This window comes from Xiphophorus maculatus, chromosome 3 (assembly GCF_002775205.1).
Source record: "Xiphophorus maculatus strain JP 163 A chromosome 3, X_maculatus-5.0-male, whole genome shotgun sequence".
Classification (NCBI taxonomy): domain Eukaryota; kingdom Metazoa; phylum Chordata; class Actinopteri; order Cyprinodontiformes; family Poeciliidae; genus Xiphophorus; species Xiphophorus maculatus.
The window spans coordinates 32,587,091-32,611,161 of NC_036445.1; the positions used below are offsets into that span (position 1 = coordinate 32,587,091).

At 38.5% G+C, this 24,071-nt stretch overlaps 1 protein-coding gene across 2 annotated transcripts in view; it reads left to right on the top strand.

Annotated features, from left to right (window-relative positions):
- grik2 (glutamate ionotropic receptor kainate type subunit 2) overlaps positions 1-24,071 on the top strand; it is a 460,468-nt gene that overhangs the window by 418,427 nt on the left and 17,970 nt on the right. The window contains exons 16-17 of one of the 2 annotated variants that reach the window (XM_023330613.1): positions 2,335-2,585; positions 2,851-2,878. In XM_023330613.1, the coding sequence (XP_023186381.1) occupies positions 2,335-2,585; positions 2,851-2,878 (279 nt within the window). The remainder of the gene's footprint in view (positions 1-2,334; positions 2,586-2,850; positions 2,879-24,071) is intronic. The other variant, XM_023330615.1, reaches the window with a different exon arrangement.

Genomic DNA, 24,071 nt, shown 5'->3' on the forward strand with positions numbered 1-24,071 from the left:
CAGGTATTGGTGTGAAAAAGGTTGATTTAATTAAAGCTCTTACAGATTAACAGAAAATCCAAGGAGCACAGGTGAACTAAGAAGCAAGAAACTCAACACTGGTAGCTCTGGCAATATAAAAAATTGCAATGCCAGCAATGACAACTTGACACTTTTACAAGTGTAACCCGCAATTAGTTAGGGACTTTTATTTTTGCAGGCCCACTTGCTGTGTTGCCCCAAACTCTGCTAGCTTCTTTACAGCCTTGCCTCCAGCGCACAGTTTGAGCTTCCTCACCTGTTTCCATTGTGATTGTGGCTTGTTGCTGGCGTCTTCCACACAAACTAATCCAAATCTTTGAACCTACTGATTTGATTGCCTGGTGAGTCTGTTATTTGATAGCAGTACTGCTTTTACATGTGAAACTTCTGCTCATTGGAGCTTGTTTTGCCAGAATTGATGGTGTTGTTACATCACCTGGATTGAGTCACAGCTGATTGTGGCTAAGTACGCCCCACTCTCTTTGAGAAGGTAACTTGTTTGCTGATTTTGTGTGTGTTCTGGCACGTTTGTACTGATGCTTAAAAGAGTTTGAGTTTAAAGTGAAATTGATCAGAACAGAATGTAGCTACACTTAAGTTTGATATTGTGCAGTATATTTATTTATTTAATTTTTCTTTCCTCACTCTGCTTGAGTATTTGACAATTTATTTATTTTTGTTCTTGATATTTTTGAAAGTGCACTTTAACTCTAAACTTTAAATTGATTAGCTTGAAATATGATTGATACTCTTTTTGTTTTGCTTTATTTAAATTATGTTTAATTTAACCTGATTATTGAAATGTTTGATCATGTCAAAATTATTAGAAATTGAATAATTGCATTTGCATTTAATATGCATAAACCAAATGCCTAAATGTAATATTTTCTTTGTATGGTTGTACATAATTGCTGTTTTTTGATAAAAAACACTTAATTCTGTGAAAGAGGTGTACGGAGCCTTGTGAGAGAAGCCCATCAAAATGCTGTCTACATCGTTTTAAACTGTGTGATTGTGAGCGTGAGGGGGAATAAAAATAGCAATAGATATTTTGTTCCATATAACACAGTAGGAGTGTAACAGGTAAACCTTCTATGGACGCAAACTCGACTAAAAACCCACCTGTTTAGGATTGTATTTGAAACGTAATCAATTACAAATTTATTGATGGAACTTGACTTAATCAAGTTCCATCAATAAATTTGTAATCAAGGAAACAGGACACAGGTGGAATCAATCAAGGGGTAGATAAGAGACACAGGAACTAAATTGACTAGAAAACAAACAAACCTAAATCCTTACACTGGTATTGTATACATTGTTTTGTGCTCTTTGCACAGCACCTAAAGGACAGTGAGGACTGCGTTTGTTCATTATTATGGGGTGGGTTTTTTTTTTGGGGGGGGGTTCCTCAATAATTCTTTTTTATTATTTTCAGTAACTCTGGTATGTTTGTATATTTGTAATGAAAATCTTTCAATAAATATATTAAACATTAAATATACTTTAATGTTGCAATGTTATGTTGTTTGCCACACAATACTGTAACATGTAACTTGTCCGTTTCAATGTCCTCCTTTGTTACTAATGTTTGTGAAAAACATCCCAATGTTTTTCACAAACATTGGAATGTTTGTGAAAAACAAACATTTTTGTTTTTCACAAAACAAAAATGTTTTGTGAAAAACATTTCACAAAACGTGAAATGTTTCACAAAACATTTCACAACAACAAAACAAAAACAAAAATATTCAGCAAAATATTTTTGCTGAATTTTTGCTGAATGTGCAAAAATAGCACATTCAGCTATTTTTGCACATTCAGCTGTGTCTGTTTCCAGAACTTTCCTCTCTTCCTTCTCTGCGCCAGTCTCATTTCAGTTTCATCTTTTAAACACCATTGACTGAGAGCAAAAGCCATGTTATGTCAAGAGAAAGAAAGGAAAGCCAGTGCTATGACTGCAAACTGGCACATTAAAAAAGAATTACTGATTAGCAGATATAATTCAAATGTAACTGAGTAAAATATTTTACTCAAAATGTACTCAAGTAAAAGTAAAAGTTCAGGTTTTGTAAGCTACTTAACAGGGACAAAGTACAGATAAGTTATTCTTAATTACAGTGAAGCGTGTAAATGTTACTTTCCGCCAGTGACGGTCCTACTTAATACTGAGAATAAGCAGAAAGCTGAATTATTATTGCATAGCTGTTTTACTGTGTACACTAACACTGGCAGCCCTCTGGGTCACGCAATAATATTAACAAAAAAGACAGTAACATTGCTTGTTAATGTTTTTGTGTTTTGTTCCTTCAGGATCTCCATACAGAGATAAGATCACTATTGCCATTCTGCAACTTCAGGAAGAAGGGAAACTGCACATGATGAAAGAGAAATGGTGGCGAGGAAATGGTTGTCCAGAGGAGGAGAGTAAGGAGGCCAGCGCCCTTGGTGTGCAGAACATCGGTGGGATCTTCATTGTCCTGGCAGCTGGACTTGTTCTCTCTGTGTTTGTGGCTGTTGGAGAGTTCCTGTACAAGTCCAAACAGAATGCACAGCTGGAAAAGGTAAAGAATTCATGTGATATTTTCTCTGAAGAATTTAAACCAATGAAAGCAGAATTTCTTACAGTAAGCACATATGCCATGTATGGCAGCCTTGAGGCAAATACAAGCTATTAAGAATCAACCTGTAGTAATTATGCTTTTATTAGAAGTATAGCATTTGAATAGGGTTATTGATTTGAGAATAGATGGAACTTCACACAGTAATAAGAGTGCTATATCATAACCCATAAGATAAGAATTGGTGTCTTTGCATTTATTCACTTAGGCCCAATGGCGACAACGAGATAAGAAACGTGAGGAATTCTGCTGTCACCATGGACCCAAGCTAGACTTTAACCACCATCTCAAATGACCACAAGGGAACTTCAGAAATGATTTGCCTTTATTTGAGTCTAATATCTAAAACATCTCTTTTTGTTGTTGGTTCATTCATTTGTTTTAACATTAAAAATTTTCTTTACAATTGCGAAGGAATGGGATTACTAAAGCAGTTTAATAAAATGTTTGAAGTGCTTGGACTTAAACACAATCGGATGAAATCCACATCTGTTCAAGGCTTGTTCCACTGCATGGCATGTCTTCAACAGCCACATCCAAAACTTCTCACTCTGAGCTGCTTCTGTTCTGTAACCAATCTGACTTCATGTCTTTTGCTTTAAAGATGATGGATACAGTGACAGAAGACTGTGATATTTAACTTTCCACTGAGCTGTCTGCCAGTCACTAGTTACTAATACAATGGCCTGCAAGTTCAGAAAAAGATGCTTGGAACAAAACCTGAGATGTCGAAATATTAAATAGTGATTTAACATACTGCATGAAAAATAATAATATTTGAGTATCAGTCCCACAGTCATCCATAGATTCTGAGGACAGTCGTCACAATTTCTTTATCTAAAGTATTCCACTTTAACATAATGCTAATATTTCAGTTAGAAAGGAAGTCAAAATATTGATTTACAACCTATTTCATTCAGATATGAGTTGATGCTGCAGCCTTTTTTATTAAGCATGCAGAGGGAGTACTTGAAGATGAATTTCTAATTTAAAAAAATACTTACCTTTTTTCTGACAATAGCTGCAAGCATTGAAAATCAGTTTAAAACAACACAGGGAATTATTAAAACTCTACATTCACAGTCAACACCTGCAGTGAACTTGATGTTCTCACTGCTAAGTCCACTGGAGTCTTCTGCCCTAATTGTGACATGAAGTGTGTTGTGCCTTCGTGTCTCAGTCCTGCTATATTTTTTCTGGAAGCCATGTTTCTTGAGGTTTTATAATAATGGACCAAAAGTTTCTCTAGATAGAAAGTGCTATTTCACTGCATAAGGAGAATTCTCTCCTCGTCATTGTCACAAGTCTGGCTTTTTCTGTTTGGGGGATTTTTGAGAAAAGTATCAGTGACACATTTTTCTTTACTTTATTTTGGCAGTAAGTGACCATATTCCCTTCTGATTTATTCACACTAAAAAGTCATTTTTGTTAAGAAAACACTGTTTTCTAAATGCAGCAATAAGTAAATTTACTGTCATTCATATGAGCAAGTGCTTCCCAGGGGTGTTTTTTCCCCAGGAAAGTGCAATGTACCAATTTTTATTTCTGCTTTGAAAAATAAACAAATTATTTACTAATTTTATATTTTGGTTTTATGTCTAACATATGGATATAATTGCCCTTTAAAGCAAAAAAATTCCATTTAGGTTCCCGTCAAACTAGAATGTTAATAGAAATATTTTAATGGGATGTTTCTTTAATGCGTACTTGTCGTTCTGGAAATTATACAAAGCCAAGAAATGCTTTTCTTTCAATTTTGCACATTTCTATATTTTTAAGCTGTTTTATACAATAACAAACTTTTGTGAAATAAAAAAAATATATATATTATTTCAAGTCAATTACATTTATTTCCACAAGCACAAATGCATTAACATCTATCATAGGCATTTAATAAGTTAAAATCAGCAAAGAAAGAAAAATATAAGGTAACTATTTTTGATTTATTTTTAATTTCTATTAAAAATCCCTAAATAGGGACACAATTTTTACAGGAGATTGTTCCTGCCAACAGGAGCTACTAAAAATAAAGGTTTAAGATTTTAGGACTTTGTTAAAGCTGCAGTATGTAACTTTTATAAGAAATATGTTTTTGGTTCAATTCAAGTCAAAAGTTTCCTTTTGATCCCAAAGGGAAATCAAATGTTGTTTAACTCAGATTCTTCAAAAAGTTATTGTAGACCAGGAGTCTCAAACTCCAGTCCTGGAGGGACACTGTCCTACAGTTTTTAGATGAGCCACAGGAACAAAACAGAATGAAATGACTTAATGACCTCCTCCTTGTGTAGATCAGTTCTCCAGAGCCTTAATGACCTAATTATTCTATTCAGGTGTGGTGCAGCAGAGGCACATCTAAAAGTTGCAGGACTGTGGCCCTCGAGGACTGGAGTTTGAGACCCCTGTTGTAGACAGTGATGACTGTTGGCAGGAACAATTTCCTGTAGCAGTCTTCATTACAGTGAGTCTGAAGTAGCATCTGACTGAAGATGCTCTGTTTTCCCAAGACAGTCTAATGACGAGGATGGTCAAGGTTGTCCATAATTTTTTTGGTTTTATGAAGAATTCTTTTTTTTCAAAACCAGCCTTCTTCATCAGGTTGTTGAGCCTTTTTATGTCCCTGGTTCTGATGCTGCTGCCCCAACATATGACAGCAGAAGAGATGACGCTCTCAACAGGCTTATAGATCTGCAACATCTTGCTACAGACCATGAAGGATCTTAGCTTCCTGAAGAAGTACACATTGTTAAAATTGTCACTATATCATGACAGTACACCATAAGACAATTGGTCTTCTTTCTCCCTGTGTTCCTAATGCTATATGCAGAACCGTCCAATCAAGGCCAGGAGCAAAGTCTTAGTGAAGTCAGTTACAGTTGTGTGTGCACTGCTCAATGTGCTAATGGTGGAGAAAAAACTTACTGTTACAGGAAAACTGTTTATTCACCATCATCAGAGGCCATGCTAACTATCCTGTGCAGACTCTAGTGTGGGAAACTGGCAGGGAGCCAGGGGCAGGGTGGGAGAAGTGAATACACAAGAGTGTTTGAAAGGGCTAAGACCCTCCTCCTGACTCTGATTGGTTGTTTTTGACTGAGCGGTGTATTTCTACAGATGGCAGTAGGACCACAGGGAGAAGGAAGAGGACCTTGATTTGTTCCCAGATGATCTATCTCATATTATGCTGTCACAATATGGTGTAAAGAAATTTACAGTTTCTAAAAGTTACATGTTGATTATAAAAGTTACGTAATGCAGCTTTAAGGACCACACAAACGCTTCTCAAAAATATCCCTATGGTTTGTGTTGCTGAGTTCTTGGTTCAATCTTTTACCTGGTTTAAGAAAGTTTTTTTTGTTTGTTTTTTTTTCCTATTATTAACCTATTAAGAGCATTTACTGATAATATTAAGACTTCAATTGAAAATATTTGTTAAAATGCCTGAGGCCACTTAGCAAATGAAAATCAATTCAGGTCTATAACTTGAACCGGCATAAATAAGCAAAGTAATGTCTGTGTTTGTCATTTTCCTTAAACTAATAAAGTCTCAGGGGAAAAGATAAATATAAGTCTGTTTTAGTGGAGGTTTATAAACCCTGTACTGAAGGGTTTATGTGACTCTTCATACTCCATCAACAGTCTCAACAGAAACATTGTAATCTGATGGATTTCAGTTTTGGCTTGTGTTCACGCTTAACTTACTTGTGTTTGTGGAATCATAGAAGTTGGTGTTGTAAATTACCTTCACATTTAGATTGCCATAGCAGTCAATCGATGTTCTGTGAAGTACTGGTTAAGTAAAAAATGTCTGAATTATTATATATGTCTCAGCTAAGGTAAAATGATAATGCATTAAGACCCTATTTTAAAAAAAGAAATGAGATATTGTTTGAAAGGTTTTTCTATTTGCTGTTGAGCAGTGTGGCAGGCCCTTGTGTTAGTAACTATGTCCCAGATCTAAATGCACACAACGATTTTGAATTTATGGATGTCAGTGGTCTTTTTAATGCTTCTTATAATTTTCTCAGCCAAGTTGTGACTTGAATTTCATAAGGCGCTTTTCCACTAGCCCCCCTCTAACCGGGACGTCTAGGTTCGCCTCGGTCAGATTCGTTCTGAGTAAATCCGGCGCAGCTCAGCCCGACTGTTTTCAGATTTTAGTACCTACTTCAGGGGTAGTTCCTGCAGGATTGATTGAGGTATGGCACCAAAACCATTTGACTGACAGATGACCGTATTCATTGATTATGTCACTGTAAACTGCAAAACAACCTTTAGTGCTTAGAATCTAACTCTAGCTGCGGGCCGCTGACATGCCGTCTGCTATCAGAGAGCTGTATGGAGAAGTTTAATTATGAAAATCATCAGGAGCAGCAGCAGGAACACATGCGGTAACTTCTGCAGCAGAATGACCGTGAATTATCTGCGCTGCTAGCAGCTCTTTTCTATGAAATACGGTCAGTATTTCAGTATTAAAGCAGAGAGAGACGGTGCAGCTGTGGTCAGCTTTCTGACAGAGCCTCTGTTTTGCGTCCACAGTGTGAAACACCAGAACTACATAATATTAATTTGTGATGTGAATTTTATTTTTTATTTAGTTTAAAAAATAATAACGTTTATGAATGGCTATTGGTTCCCATAGATTGAATTGCCTAAATACTAAAGGTTGTAATTATATTTACATTCATAGCGAAATAATCAGCTGATCTGGGCCTTCATCATTATGTTTGGACCAGCAATGAATTTCTGACTAAATTAAATATCTGGGCTTATTTTAATGCATCGGAACCAGAACCTGGAGGTTCTCCATTTCTGAGTGTCGCTGCAAACATCAGCAGAGAGTTGAACACAACCGAGGAACAGACTGGATAATGGGAAAGCTCACAACCTGGGTTAGAACTGAACCGCTCATTAGTCTGTTAGTGCTTGAATTGCTAGTGGAAAAACGCCTTTACATTCACGGTACTTTTTTCTCATTTCAGCTGATCTTTTCCTCCTACCCTTTATACAGGTACATCATGAAAAGTGAAATATGTTTGTCACCCATTTTAGAAAGGGAAACTCATACATTAAATATATCTATTACACAGAGTGAAATATTTCAAGCCCTTATTTCTTGTATTTTACGATGATTATGGCTTATAGAATAAAAACACATAATTCAATATTTTGGCAAATTTGGATATTAGGAAAAAGTTAAATATTGAAAACTGATTATATCAAATCCTATCAGCTAGTTAACTCAAAACACTTGGGAAGTTTCCCTGAGCCTCTACACGTTCATCCACTGAGTCAGTCGTCTGTACAATCATGGGGAAAACTGATGACTGGACAGATGTCCAGAAGACAGTCATTGTCTTCAGTGCCAGTGACTGAAAGCAAATATGCATATAAGCATATTTGATTAAAGTTGGGTGGAAGGACAAAAGTGCAATAGGAAAAGATGCAACTGGGACAACTACAAACTTGAGAGGATTGTCAAGCAAAGTCCATGCAAGAATTTAAGGGAGCTTTGTAAGGAGTGGTTTGAGGCAGGAGTGAGAGGAGAGGAAAGTCAAGTTTGCATTTCAATTGAGGTCCCAGAGTCTGGAGGAAGAGTAGAAGGGAACAGAATCCACATTGCTGAAAGTCCAGTGTTTCCTGTCAGTAATGATTTTGGACCATGTTATCAGCTGGAGTTGGTCCACTGTGTTTTTCTGAAGTTCACAGTCAATTTGGGGAATCATGGCTTTTCATTATCTGTAATAAAGGTGTAATTGTAAAATTTACAAGAAATAAAGGCCTTAAATATTTAATACTATGTGTGGCAAATATAATCTAGATGAGCTTCACTTTCTGCAATGAGTAACAAAATCTCAACATTTTTCACAATATTTGTTTGGTTTTTTTTCCATTTTTTTCTCCGAAGAGTTTTTGCGGCGCTAGTGGCTCGTATTTTTTGTACAGTAGGCAGACAGGAAGGAGGGTGAGGAGAGGGGGGAAGACATGCGGTAAAGGTTGTTGGGGCCGGGAGTCGAACCCGCGACGTCCGCGTCGAGGACTAAGGCCTCCAAACGTGGGGCGTGGTAACCCCCTGCGCCACCACAGCACGCCCCAACATTTTTCACAATATTTAAATTTTTTGAGATGCACCTGTATGTGACAATATATTGACAGAATATGTTATGGGGGTGAATTTGCTGCAAGATCTAACTTAATTTTTAATGGAGACTTGACTTGCTTAGCAAAAATAATCTGTTGACCAGAGACTCTATAAATTAACTAAGCAGATATGTCAGAGTCAAAAAGCAGCTAGAAAACAAAAATCAAAACAGTCTACAATTTATTGCTTGATCCATCCATGAATGCCACTACTGTCATGCTTTATGCACCTTGCTTTGTGATGCACTTTGTTCAGAGCACATGAAAGGACCCAAGTGACATGTTTGAATTTTCTACTAAACCTTTTCACCAAATAAAATAGAATTGTAGCTTGATAAAAGTGTAATAAGCTTAGACTGGTATTTGAAGGCCTTCACATAGATAGTCACAGTCCAGTCCCTTTCCATAGCTTTGATATCATTGTTTTAAGATCTCAGTTGCTACCAACCTGTGAGGCAGCAGCATACTCATTCAGGGAACTTGATGGCTTAATTACCATGTGGGATTATATAGATCAACAGAAAGTTTGCTTTTATGAGTCTGAGGATAGCATTGAGCTCTAAACACCAATGACCAACAAATTGTCTTTTAACTTCAATATCAATTCAAGATCAAATTTGGTTAGTTGAGTTAGGAAAAGATCAGTCTAAAAATATTTTATAATGCCTCTGTCATGGTTGTAGTAATACTTCTGAACCACATGCAGAAAACCTTCAGGCGACAAAACAGTTTTAAAGATTTATTTACAAATGTGAAATGTTGAAGTGCAAGGAAGACCAGAGCACCAGAGTACCAGGAGGGTCAGCTCACTGAGGGCAGACAGAAGTAGGTGAGCAACAACGGTGAGCCAGATACTGGGAGGGAGAGGTGAGTGGGATCAGGTAAGACGATTGAAGCTGATTATGCCTGGACTGTGAGCCAGATGAAGTATTGGTAATGGGTCCGTTTGTTTGACTAACTAGGTGCGCAGAGGAGGGCGGGGCAGGTTTGAACACAGTGATGTTGTGACAGAACAGAGACGATCCAAGGCTGCCAACCAGCTTAAGACTTGTCCAGGAGCTTGTCAATGGTAGATCAACTCAATGTGGGTCTGGAAAATAACTTGGGTTGGTAGTGATGTAGTGATGTGTCTTCTGTGCCGAGACTTCAGAGCATGTGTTGAGTAATCAAGGAGGACTTTAATGAAGTGCATATTGAAGTTTGTGCTGATGGAGCAGGTTGTGATGTTTGAAGCCTTGCAAGCGGGTCGTACCACATGACCGATTCAGGAACGGCCTGCAAAATAAATGGTAAAACACTGCCATTTCACCCCCCACATTTCTTGTTTTAGAATTTTATTGCATAATACTAAATAGTTTCACACAATAATAAACCATCACTTATAATGTCCAAAAAAAACACAGTAGACCCTGTTTTATAATTTCTAATGTTTTGAAAGGATAAGTTTTGTTTCCTAATTAACTTTAATGATGTATATAAAAAAACCTCACCGGTGCTAAGGCATTCTGAGCTCTGCAGAAAGGTTAGAATACTAACCAGGTCGACCAAGCTCAGCCAAGTCATTTTAAGATGCAACGATGAGACAGCATACATCCACTGGAATACTGGGAAGGTGACAAAATGTTTTATCCTGACTTCTATCAACCTGCTGATCCATTTCTTGCTTCATCCGCAACTCCGCCCGTACTCGCGCGCTCTGTGAGTACGGATATTCTCTGTAGCAGATGAGACGGAATCATCTCAAAACAGAGAAACCACCTAAACTTGAGCATAGTTAGTTTATATTTTTAAGTAATAAATAAATAATGTAATTTTGTCCTTAGTGACATAACAAGCCAATCATAACTCTCCACCATTCATTTCTTTTTGGTCCATCCATTGTTTAATTTAGAGATCAAGACTATAATCACAATTTATGTATCAGAATCACAAACATTATTTACTTGTTTATTCATTGTAAGGCTTCATGTTGTTTTCATGTTGCCTATTTTACATATATTGTCCACTTGATGTCACAGTAGAGCAAATAAAGCAACGCCGTGCGTCGGCTCATGAGTCGAACAGTTGGATAGGATATCTCAGTGCCTCATGAAACTTCATCTCACCATCACTATGGGTCAGAGTCCAGGCTTTCGTCTGGGAGACCTTGACAGGTGAGCACAAAAACACTGGTTAATGACGAGCAGATCTCAAAGAGAAACACAAGAGGAGTAAGGAGGCTAGGAGTTACCACAATGGCTAACTCTGACAGCAGTCTCTTCTTACACTGTGTTCATGAGGCTAATGAATCACAGGTGCACTGAGACACACCTGCAAGACCCAACTCACCGACCAGGCTCCCTGCTGTAATCTGGTGGAGAACTGACACAAGGTGGCACCAATCCCAATAGCCTCAGGGATATTGTTCAAATATTTATGTCAGGGTGTTCAGTATCTACATAACACTAGCATTACAAGGTGCTTTTCCTGACCACTCAAAAAATGTGTTTTATACTACGAACCATATTTACTGAATCAAACACAGTGCTTTGATGAGCAAGAACATAATTGGTTTTAGTCTCATATGAGGAAAGTGTAATGTGGTTTGAAACGACAGCCTCTTAGAACACAGCTTCTTTTCATTTGGTAATACAGCCCTCCTGTGTTAATTATGGCACAGTTAATTTGGTCCAAATGCTCATGATGAGAAAGGAGGGTACAGATATAGTTTATAGTTTTGCACCAACCACACAAAATTCAAGTTCAAGTGGCATAATTTTCTAAGTGGCATTTTATTAAGTTATGGGCTGATGTGGATGTAATTTGATTAAGAAAAAGAACCAATATGGGTATATAAGTAGCAGGGAGCTTACTTGTGTAAAATGAGCTTTGAGCAGTAGGAAGTGGCATCTTGAATGAAGAAATGACTGAGCATCTGAATCAGAACAGTGAGTGATGGTAAATAGCAACATGGTGGATACATTAGACCTTATTACTGTCTGACCCACATTCAGAAGTGCTCTCAGGAAACCAGAAAAGTTATTTACAAAAATTATAAAGTGCAGTGATGCAGATGGCATGAGATCAAGTCCGGGAGCAATGGGAACCAGGACGATTGGAGCACTGGAGGCAGATGAGGAGAGGTGAATAATATGAAAGGAGATTAACCAAAGAAGGACTGGGAAGGACTGGAAGACTGGGAAGAAACCAGTCGACTCCAGGTGGACTAGTTGGGTGACCTGCCTGTCTCTTCTGACAGTGACGGACAGCTGTGGGACTACTGTCAGATTCAATGACATAAGGACCAATGAAGAGTGGAGCGAGTTTTTGGAGAAGTATAGATTGGCTCCCTTATTTTATAATAAGGGAGCCCAACTTTCTGTGCAGGTGAGTACGGGGGTCCTGGTATGCATCTTTGGTTGGTGAAACACCAATTTTGGTCAGCAGTACGTTGAAGTTTAGAAATTGTTCTGGACCAGATATGCTTGCAACAATGGATGTGATGACAGACTGAATCAATTGAAATGTCTCTTCCATCTGCTGGGAAGACAGGAGGTTGATGGCCAAGAGAGACATCAAAAGGGGAGAGACTGGTGGCTTCAGAAATGAGTGAACTGAATGTAAATGGAAGACATATTTGATAAGAACCTGTGAAGGCTGATGGGAGTTTTCTGAGGGAAATGAGATGACATGCTCTAGAAAATTGATCAATGATGGTAAGTATGATGGTCGTCAGTAGCACCTGCAGCCGTACGGCTGTACTCACTGTGTGTACCTTGAGATTTTTCTCAAAAAAAAAAAAAAAAAAAAAAAATAGTTATTGGATTTTTTATTATTTAACCCTTTTTTTACTATTAACAAAATTGTGGAGAAAAAAAGGTCTTTTGTGTCAAACCATTCTGTCCATAGGCCAAATCTACAGTATATGAGTCTGTGGGGATGGGCACATGTATGTCCTAAATGCTATTGATCAGTTTTACTTTTGTTTATTTGGTCAGCTTGGCACTCTTTCTGTAAGCTAAATGTGACTGTATGGTGACTAAGTAGTGAAGCTAGCTAAAAATTAAGAACCAGAGTCAAGCTTTGAACCCTCCCGCAGTTCTAAAAGCCTCCCACATACTTGGACGTACTGTGTGCACTCCATGAGCTGCGTGCACCCGGTTGGCTGACCATGACATCTGTCATGCTCTTCCTGAGTGTTGGGCTACGGGGGTGGGCTGTGGGAGGGTCAAACAATTAAATCCAGTTGAAACTTTGCCAAAAAGAGTACAAATTAAGCAAACATCATTTCTTTACCTCATCCTCCTCTGGAAGTTGGGCACACCACCTGAACCTGGGAGTCTCTATCCTCCACCTCCCATAGATCACATGTATAGTGTTGTTGCGCAACACCTCCCCTCCCCCCTTCTTTCTCTACTCTTTCACTCTCTACTTTCTCTTCTGAGAGGGGAGATGTGCTACCAGCTCTCTGTCTAATGGGTTAATTGAGTTTCCTAAATCTGCTGGGATTTACCCTGTCTAGAACTGAAGTAAACTCTATTTAAGCTGGCATCGAGAAACGATTCGCCTGGTTTCTGACTACCTCCATTCAGATGCCCCACCCTTCTTCCCCCTGTGAATCAGCCAGACTGAGGAGCATGCAGTCAACTAGTTTCACAGAGCACACCTGTTAACGGTCGCTCGTTCTCTTTATTACAACTTGCACTTGTTACTGAACCAGGTTGGTTTTAGTGACTTGGGCGAGTCCCAAGGATGTTGTTTTACATATAGTTTTGGGCTAACAGCAACCTATAAAACATTTTCCACCTCTTCCTCTCCAGAATCAAACATCAGAGATATTTTACAACCATCAAAGAACTTTGAGGTGACTCATTAACTGAATGTCCACAACATCTTTTAGATTTTCTTTATGCTAAATATTTTATTAGTAAGGCAATTTTGCAAGGTTCAGTACAGCTTAATTCAGTAGCAGAAATAATCAAATAAGTAAAATCAATCATCTAGTCTAACTTTCCCTAATGCTGACATTGAGAACTAAATAGGGAACCTTTGAGAGAGACAGACGGAGTTATGGCGTTTCGAACCCCAGAACTGGCCTGATGATGAAGATGCTGCAGCAAGAAGAAGATGTTGATCGATGACAGCAGGGATCTCTGTAGGTCTGATGAGTTTCTTCTCCGCATGGATGGTGAGGTCACACAGGACTTGCGTGCTGGCAGGAAGGAAGGCACCAGTTCTTCTTTGCCTTTGTCTTTGGGCTCTGAACCCAGCTGATAAGAGAAGTGCGATTTGAAGCCACAGGTTGCAGGGCTGACGGGTTGGTCCCCATGTGCAGATCAGTCTTCGGCTCTGTGGCCCCGGCTCTTCTTCAGCTGCAGAGTTCTTTGTCCATCTCGTTCTTGGCTCGAAGCTGCTTGGAGGATCCAACCAAAGATTCCTCTTTTGCACCCACCTTTTATAGGGTTTATCCACCCTTTGGTGCGTTTGCATTGGCTAGCACTGATGCTGTGCTTGTTTAATTGACTGACTGCTTGGACAGATGATCTCATATCCATCACTGTCTTAGGGACATTATGTCCTGATGTCTGTGCTAATGTCTCAGGATTACCCAATGGTCCTCCTATGACCAAGGCCTGCACAACCTTTTCTTTGAAACTCTGCTCTCCTGTTAGTTCCCCTTTTTCTCTTAACCTTTCACCTTTCACCTACCATCTACCTCCAACATATCAGTGATGTTTAATTGCAGTTACACCTTTTACACCATTTCAAGTTCAATGTCAAAATCACATTTATTTTCTTTAGCTTCTCTGATTTAGCATTAATTTATAATTTTATAACCATAACTTATTAATTATTCTTATTATAATCTTAATGTGAGTTATTACAGATGTTTTCTGAAAAGAAACCAATAATAATCCATGATTCTAATTATTTGATACAAAGTTATAGTTACTTGTTTTTCTTGTAAGTGTTCAAACAAGTGTAAGTGTAAGTATTGTTATAAGTAAACCAATATTAATATAAGTATTTTACTTTTAATCTTATCCAATTACTCAAAATGTTTAGATTTCATTCTTTAAAACTTTCATGCTTTGAAATAAGGAATAGTCTCATCTATTTTTATAAATCTTCACCCTGGAAACTTACTTCCTCTTTATTCCAGGAAACTGCTCTTCCTGTTTCATGACTCCCTCTGTCTGAATATGATTTCTTATGATTAGATAGAAAAAAGAAGTAGAATTAAAGCAAAGTTTGCAGGAGACAAAAACAACACACACAACCAGATTTATTTTATTGACACTTAAGTCTACTGTTGGGCCTTGATGTCACTTGAGTGATTCATTTTAAAGATAACTTTATTTATTATTACTGTTAAACTTAAATCTCCAGCATGGGGAAGTGGGATGATCTCGGGTTTTCTTGACAATAGGCTTTGGCTTCCTGTTTTTACTATTTAGTATAATTTCTTTTTTTTTTAAAAAAAGAAAGAAAAACAGTACTTGATAGTGGTCATAACTTGTGATGGTGGAAGTCCAGTGACAAAATTAAGGGCAATGTGAGATCAGGACGTTTTGACTCCTGGTTTAAGGAGTCCAGGTGGGGTGGGGGAGAGTTGATGAAAATGTTAATTTCAGGAACAGACTTGACAGGTAAGTAAATATTCCTTTGCAGGTATATATTCCTTTGTCATAAACAAAGTTGTAGAGACCAGTCCACTGTTCAGGCATATTTAGAGGTCCACTATTATGTCTTCTTGAACAAGCTAGGATATGTCTGCCAGCCGAGTCTAATTCATCCAGGAAATTCTTGAAGCTTTGCTGGTGGCTGACTGAACTGGTGAACAATCTGGAATGGAATCCAGGTATTCATCTGAGAAACCTTGAGAGGAGAACAAAGAACAGATAAGTATCAAAGAGAAAACATGGGGGGTTAGATGTTACCACAAAGGACAACACTCTGGAGACGAAGAACTGGCAGTAGACTCTTCTTAAGCTCCATTTAGTGAGGGACTGCAGGTGTGTGGAAACACACCTGTGAAACCCAAACCCACCAGCCGAGAGCCCTAACACCACCTAGTGGAGAACTCACAGAAGTAAAAACACAGCAGATCCCAACAATTACCATGTGTTCGATAGGGTTACTGGTACTAGTAATTATTTTTTGCAGTTGTGTGATTTTTAGGCTGTTTTTTTGCAGCATAGTAAGAGATGACACATTATGTGTTGGTGCTCTCAGCTACCATTACTTCTAACACCATCTCCGTGAAGCTTCCATGCCCGAGTTGTGGCTCTTCTTTTTTGCCTTTGATGATCTATCCCTGGTGTAGACATGTATCGAATGAGGATCAAATTGAATTACCTAGATGGAAGTAAAACATCCATCTAGGTGTTTTACTTTTTTTGCTATTTTTAAAAGAAGCCAGTTAAAATGACTAAAAAGCCTGGGGCCACTATTTTCTAAAATTAAGGTTTTAAAAAGCCTGGCTTTTCTCAGCTACACATAAGACTATAGCAACAGAATGTAAACTAGGTTATAAACAGTAATATCAGTCTGTAGTGATTGAGACTCAATCAGCAACAGGACCATCATTAAGCAAGTGTAGATGTAAAAGAAGATCTAATGGCTGAGTTTATCACAAGCTTGGTCCACCTTTCATTTTTCTGCTGCTTATTTTCAGTCACTTGCTGTTTAACTGAGCATTGCCAATGCATTGTTGGCAAAAGTCCAACCTTAAATCCAATAATAAGGTTGGACTTATTATTTTAATCTAGTACCCAAGGAATATAGTAGTTGATATTTTGACGTAGGAGACTAGACATTACCTCTGAGAAGAAATATGAAATTAAAATGCAAGAGAAAAAAAATCCTAAATTTTCATCCACTGTCATTTAAATTGTAATCATGTAGGCAGTTTAGGAAAAGGGATCTTCAAAAAGACAAAATCTTTAAAAGCCACATCTGGGTCTCTTTCTGGCCTCACTGCCTTTTTTGACGCCAAATATGGGAGTTTTGTGGACTGACTAATCTAGTGTTAATGAGGATCAATATTTCAGGAAAAAAAGTTACCTATTCTGTTTCAGTTTTTATTTGGCATGGTTACCTACATTTAAACTGCACATTCGTTTCCTCAGTGTAATGTTTAAAAGTCTCACATTGATGAATGTACTACTAAGCATCTCTCTGTTGTGCTTCACATGCTTGACAGTGCACACCTTATAATTAGCATTTTAATAACTTCTGTAAGAATTGAGAAAAACAAAAATAGACACCTTCTAATTATTTTCTGAGATGAGCCCTACACCTTTTTATAAACTAGAAGAGCTGTTAATACTGTTTTAAACCTTTAAGCAAACACGTTAATTCAACATGTGAGATAATGCATTTGCTGAAATTTCTACAATACCTCAAGATGAGTGTGCTGTGAAACAAACAAACAAAGCTTGTTCAAAAGATTCATTAAAGCATAAATACAGATTTTATAACTTTTCAAACTACAGTCCCCACTAGGCTATTTATTTAATTGCATTTGTTAAGACTTTGGCATTTGTTTTCTCATCAATCATTTGTGCTCATGACATTATGTATTTACATTCCATCACACTAGTCCAAATGTTAGGGAACATGTTTTCCTCACTGTTACAAAGCAAGTAACTGTTTCCTTTTGTTTTTACACAGTTTGTACTTTCAGAGAAAAAGAAAATCTTGTTTCAATTACATGTTTTTTCTATATCACAGAACAATAAATTCTAATCTTGTTTTTATCAGGTAAATACAACCTGAAATGAACAGCACACAACTCTTGATGTTGTTTCATTATATAACCTCATTTGAAGCTCAGACAGGTCAAAACATACTTACTTGATGCAGTATGTTTGCAGTATCATGTTTCAGGCGCTGAGTTACAATACAAGTTTCCACCACTTGGTGACAGTAATGTGCCAGTCAGTTGTTTGACAAACTCTAATGAGCAGAAGAACAAGCTAGCCAAACAGCTGATGGAGACCCATCTGTTTCATTAGCAGGCAAATAAAAAAATGAGTGTGGTAGTTTATCAAAAGATAAACTGTTGTGACTGTTATTTATTTGACATAGTTATGGGTAGCTTCTAGTTCTTTTAACATGCAACCATCCCATATATACAGGTATATATAATTCCCTTCTCACCCACCGCGGGTGGTTCTTATCCTCTGAGCTCGGGTCCTCTACCAGAGGCCTGGGAGCTTGAGGGTCCTGCGCAGTATCTTGGCTGTGCCAAGAACTGCACATTTCTGGACTGAGATGTCTGATGTTGTTCCTGGGATCTGTTGTAGCCATTGGTCCAGTTTGGGGGTGACTGCCCCGAGGGCCCCGATGACCACAGGCACCTCTGTGGTCTTCACCTTCCAGGCCCTCTCCAGTTCCTCCCTGAGGCCCTGGTATTTCTCTAGTTTCTCATGCTCCTTTTTCCTGATGTTGCAGTCACTTGGTATTGCTACATCTACCACAACGGCTTTCCTCTGTTGTTTATCCACTACGACAATGTCTGGTTGGTTCGCCATTACCATTTTGTCTGTCTGGATCTGGAAGTCCCACAGGATCTTAGCTCTGGCGTTCTCCGCCACCTTTGGGGGTGTTTCCCACTTTGATCTCGGGGTTTCCAGTCCATATTCTGCACAGATGTTTCTGTACCCTATGCCTGCAACTTGGTTATGCCGTTCCATGTACGCTTTCCCTGCCAGTATCTTGCACCCTGCTGTTATGTGCTGGACTGTCTCAGGGGCCTCCTTGCACAACCTACACCTTGGGTCTTGTCTGGTGTGGTATATCTGGGCCTCTATTGCTCTGGTGTTTAGGGCCTGTTCCTGGGCGGCCAGGATGAGGGCCTCTGTGGTGTCCTTGAGTCCAGCTTTTTCCAGCCATTGGTAGGATTTACTGATATCAGCCACTTGGGTTATTTGCTGGTGGTACATCCCATGTAGGGGCTTGTTCTCCCATGATGGTATCTCTGGCACCTCAACCTCCGTTCCCTGTTGTCTGAGACATTCACTGAGCACATTGTCTGTTGAGGCTTTGTCCCTGATGTATTTATGGATCTTAGTTGTTTCGTCCTGGACTGTGGTTCTCACACTCACTAGTCCTCTGCCTCCTTCCTTGCGGCTCGTGTACTGTCTCAGGGTGCTGGATTTGGGATGGAACCCTCCATGCATTGTTAGTAGTTTTCTAGTCTTAATATCCGTGGCTTTTATCTCCTCCTTTGGCCAGCTAATTATTCCAGCAGGGTATCTGATTACTGGCAGCGCATAGCTGTTTATCGCACGGATTTTGTTCTTGCCATTGAGCTGGCTTCTCAGGACTTGCCTTATTCGTTGGAGGTATTTAGCTGTGGCTCCTTTCCTTGTGACCTCATCAAGGTTGCCATTTGCTTGTGGTATACCTACTTTTTGTAACTGTCCTCTATGTCTGCTATTGTTCCTTCTGGGAGTGAGACCCCTTCTGTGTGGATGACCTTCCCCCTGTCAGCCGACCACACTTCTCTAGTCCAAATGACATCCCAATGTCCGTGCTGTAGATCCTGGTGTTGTGGATCAGTGAGTCGATGTCTCGCTCACTCTTGGCATACAGCTTGATGTCATCCATGTAGAGAAGGTGACTGATGTTGGCCCCATTTTTGAGTCGGTATCCGTAGCCAGTCTTGTTGATAATTTGGCTGAGGGGGTTCAGGCCTATGCAGAACAGTAGCGGGGACAGAGCATCTCCTTGGTATATGCCACATTTGATGGACACTTGTGCAAGTGGTTTGCAGTTGGCTTCAAGAGTGGTTTTCCACAGCCTCATCGAGTTTGCAATGAAGGCTCTCAGAGTCCTGTTGATGTTATACATCTCTAAGCATTCAATGATCCAAGTATGCGGCATTGAGTCATAGGCTTTCTTGTAATCAATCCAAGCCATGCACAGGTTGGTGTGTCGGGTTTTGCAGTCTCGGGCAACTGTGCGGTCTACGAGGAGTTGGTGTTTGGCTCCTCTGCTATTTACACCGATACCTTTCTGTGCCGTGCTCATGTGTTTATCCATGTGTTTGCTTATCTTGGCCGCTATGATGCCTGACATGAGCTTCCATGTTGTGGAGAGGCAGGTTATTGGTCGGTAGTTGGGTGGGACTGGACCCTTTGATATATATATGTATATATATATATATATATATATATATATATATATATATCAGTAACTAGGAATAAGAGGATATTTCAGGCTCTAAATCTAATTTTATGTATATTTTTTCTCCTCTCCAGAGGGTCTTTTGTGGACTCTATTGTCCCTTATATGAAAGTAGGCTGACAGGAAATGGGGAAGGAGAGGGGGGAAGACATGCGGCAAATATCGCCGGGATTCAATGGCCACGTTGAGGACTCAAGGCCTCCAAACGTGGGTCGCTATCCCCTACGCCACCACAACACGCTCTAAATCTAATTCCACAACAAATTCAAAGAACAATTTTTGCGTTTACAAATCATTGATGTTTTATTTTTTCTTATCAGTCTACACTATAAAATCTAATTAGTTCACCTAATTTAAAAAAATATGCAAACCCATTGCTTCCAAAAAATTAAGCAAAGTAAACTTAAAATTAGCGAAAAAGAAATCCTATTTTAAATTAGCAGTACTAAGTCAAGTAGTACAAATAACAACACAGGTTGACACACAGTGGTAGTCCTGTCTTTGACATGCACAGACTATTATTGTTGGCAGGAATAACATTTTCTAAATTAATCCAACTCGGGCAGAGTGAGTTGAAGAGGCTTTTTTTCTTTAAAGGTTTGTTTATGGCTCTAGTGGCTTTTATTTGAAAGTGCTAAGAAAGGAAAGCAGGTAGAGACAGAGTGGGAAGATATGCAGCAAAGGTCAGCAGGCCGGGAATTGAACCCGCGATGACTGCAGGCCTCATTATGTGGGTTGTGCTTAACCCCTGCACCACATAACAGACTTTTCAACCACAAATTCTAAGTAACAGAGTTCTCACTGTTACTTAGAAAAAATTTCCATGACTTTTCCAAGACTCTTTTCCATGACCCATGTACAACAGGTTCATAAAGAAAAGTGTATGACTGACAGTTGAATGATAGTAAACATGTAAAAGTGTAGTGCAGGCAGATAGGGAGGAAATGAAGCCCACACAGACAGGTATGAGCTGAAAAGTGTCAGTATATTGACTGAGGATTCATATGATGATAATGTCATAAACAAAAACATATTAGCAGTAATGCAAACACAAGATTGTACATGTATGTAGAATTAACTGCTTCTACAAAAGTTCAGAACAGACAGGCTCACACACTGCAACATCACTAGTCTTCAATTGAAGGCTTATTTGATGATTAAATAAATATATATTTTTAATAAAACAGAATAATAGTGTGACGGGGTTCGTCAGTCTTATCGTTCACAGTTCAGAAGAATCGGCTCGTTCGTGAACTTTTTTGTGACTTTGGTAACAGTGCTGTTGCACGTGTGACACGTCAGTCAACACCTCTGCACAATAAGCATCATTGCAAATGCAACAGATTTGTCTTTGTACAGCTAGCTTTGCTAACATCACTTCTACTTAGCTTACCTTTCGTTGAGCTTCCTTTCAAAGTGACGATAAAAGTTAGACATAGTCTCTACCGTTTCTGAAAGCAAAGCACTGCTGAATTTACATGTTGCTGTAAACCTTCTTATGATTTATGTAGGGAAATTTATTACCGACAATTAGACCGGCATCTTCTCCAGCTCTGAGCCAGTTAAAGGAGGAGGCGGTGCATGACAGCGGTAACAACAACACACAGTTAGTAAGTTGTGTCATTGCTTGGATTTTAATCGGTATGTTTTGCATCCAGTGAAGACAAGGATGTTGACAAATAAACAGGACAATATGCTGAATAACTGTGACATTACCACAGTTGTGGTCTTGACCAGTCATGAAATAAAATCCCAAGTCTTCAATGTCCAAAACCGAGACGAGACCAAATGCGGTCATGCCTGAGACCATAACTTTGCAAATTCCATGACTTTCCAGGTTTGGCATGACTCGTACGAACCCTGAAATAACTTACTTAAAGTGAGAGTTGAGAACAATTTGATGAAAACTGATTTAGGTCAACCTACTATTTTTAATTGAATGCAATGTTTGCATTTATAGTGCACCCCTAAATGAATTATTAAAAATCTCAAATTAAAATGGCATTCTCACCGATGGAGTTCTTTCACTGCTAAAAGATTTAAATGGACAGTTTCCAAACTTGCTGTGTTTAAACATGCTGCAGGATAGACACTGTCAGAATGTATATTGCAATAATTTATGTCAGTCTTCAAAAGGGAATAAAATAGCCCTTAGGATGGGTCATGTTTACAATAAGTGGCTAATTTTTTTGACAAGTTTTTGAGATGTAAAAAGAACACTTTTTCCAATACCACTTTCTAAGTGCAAAGCACTTCTTCATGTCAGTTTGTGCTTACAATGTGTTTAGAATGGGCTTAGAAAATATTTCCTACCAATTTAGCTCAGTTTAAATCTGTGGGGAAACTGATTTTAGTTTGATTCTGATTCTGTCATATTTCCATGATTGCCACAGTTGTCCTTTCCCACCTGCCTTATCTTCCTTCTCTTTTGGCTTCTTGTCTTTCCTGAACCGCTGGCCCAACACTTCAGCTTCTCCACTTTATTATACTGCTCCTCCTAATTTTTTTTCCTCTTGTTACTTTTTATTATCTTCCTGCTTGAAGCTGCTGCAGACTAAGTAGGCTCTGGGAGTGCAGGGACTATCAACTTTGTACAAGGGACTCATGTCATTAGTCAGCACTTACACAAGTACAAACACACTGTTACCCTAACCTCAATTCACACCTTATTCCTAAACTGAAACCCCTAATCCTAAAACTGCATTCTTGTGAGAATCAGGCTCTGGTCCCCACAACATAATAGGAGCTCTTATAATGTATCATATACAAGAACAGAGACACTTATTTCCCAATGGTTGCAAAAGGACATTCAAACATAACGGTATCTGTGCTTAGAGGAAACTTTTGTCAATTTAGGTTAGTAATGTCTTAGGTGCGCTATATTGCACCTAAGATATTAAATTAAACATGTGTGTGAGAGAAAGAGAGAGCAGTGAGAACATCTGATGAAAAATTATTAGTAAGTTAGATTTAACTGCTTGTAAATGCAGTTTTCCAAAGTTCTCCTACTGTATTTTTTGTAGTCTCTTGCTGCTGTGTTTTCTTATCACGTTTTGAAGCTTTACATACAATCAACAAAAATGTTTTACAGAAAGAAGAAAACATGCATAATAAGATGAAATCAATATTATATTGATTGGTAAATACACAAGTATGCAGCACATTCAGGCTTAGAATTCACATCAGTAAAATGTACCTTTATTCTTTTCAAGTTTAGACCTAGCTTTGGGTTTATGACCCTTCAGTTCTTTAGCCCTTTGAGATTTTTCACATGGTTACATGGCATTAAAACTGCTCCAGCTGATTGTCAAGCCTTATAAAAACTCTGTAATCCAATGACCTCAAGCAGCCAAAGTCAATACAAAATGCCACCATCAGGCAGCTATATTTATGGACGAGTCTTTTCCATCACTTTGTATTATTATTGAAAGCTCTTTAAATTTACTAGGAAGAAAAATAAAAAGGTACTAGAGAACTTCCTATAGCTTAGACCAGGGGTGTCAAACTCAATTTCACCAAGGGCCACTTCAGCATATTGGCCACCCTCAACGGGCCACATTGACGGTATAAATCAGGAATGCCCAAGTGCAGCCCTCCAGACTGCAACTTTTAGATGCGTCCCTGCTAAAACATACCCAAGACAAAAAGTTGACTTCCCTCATTAGCAGCAACTCAGTTCTGTAGAGGCCTATGAATGAGTCAATGATCCAGGTGTGTTAGAGAAAGAACATCTAAAGTTGCAGAGTGATAGGTCTGGAAAACTAGACTTGGGCAACCCTAGCATAAATGTATGAAAATACAATGTTAAAAATAAATTAAACAACACCTCACATTGTTAAATAACTGATTTTATGTATTCAAGTTTTAAATATTACATTTAAGTTTGCATGGATGTAAAATTACTGCTCAGTTTAAAAATTACAATATTTTTAAACTGCTCAGCTAAACTTCGCTCTTTAGCTTGTTAGCTTGTCGATGTTTCAGTTTTATTCGCTGAGAAAATTAATCTTTGTCTGCTTTAAAGATAAGCAGACAAATAATAAAAACAAGTTTTGATATTAACTCTCAACTTCATTCACAAAACCTTTTCGTTATTTATTACACAACGAACATGTA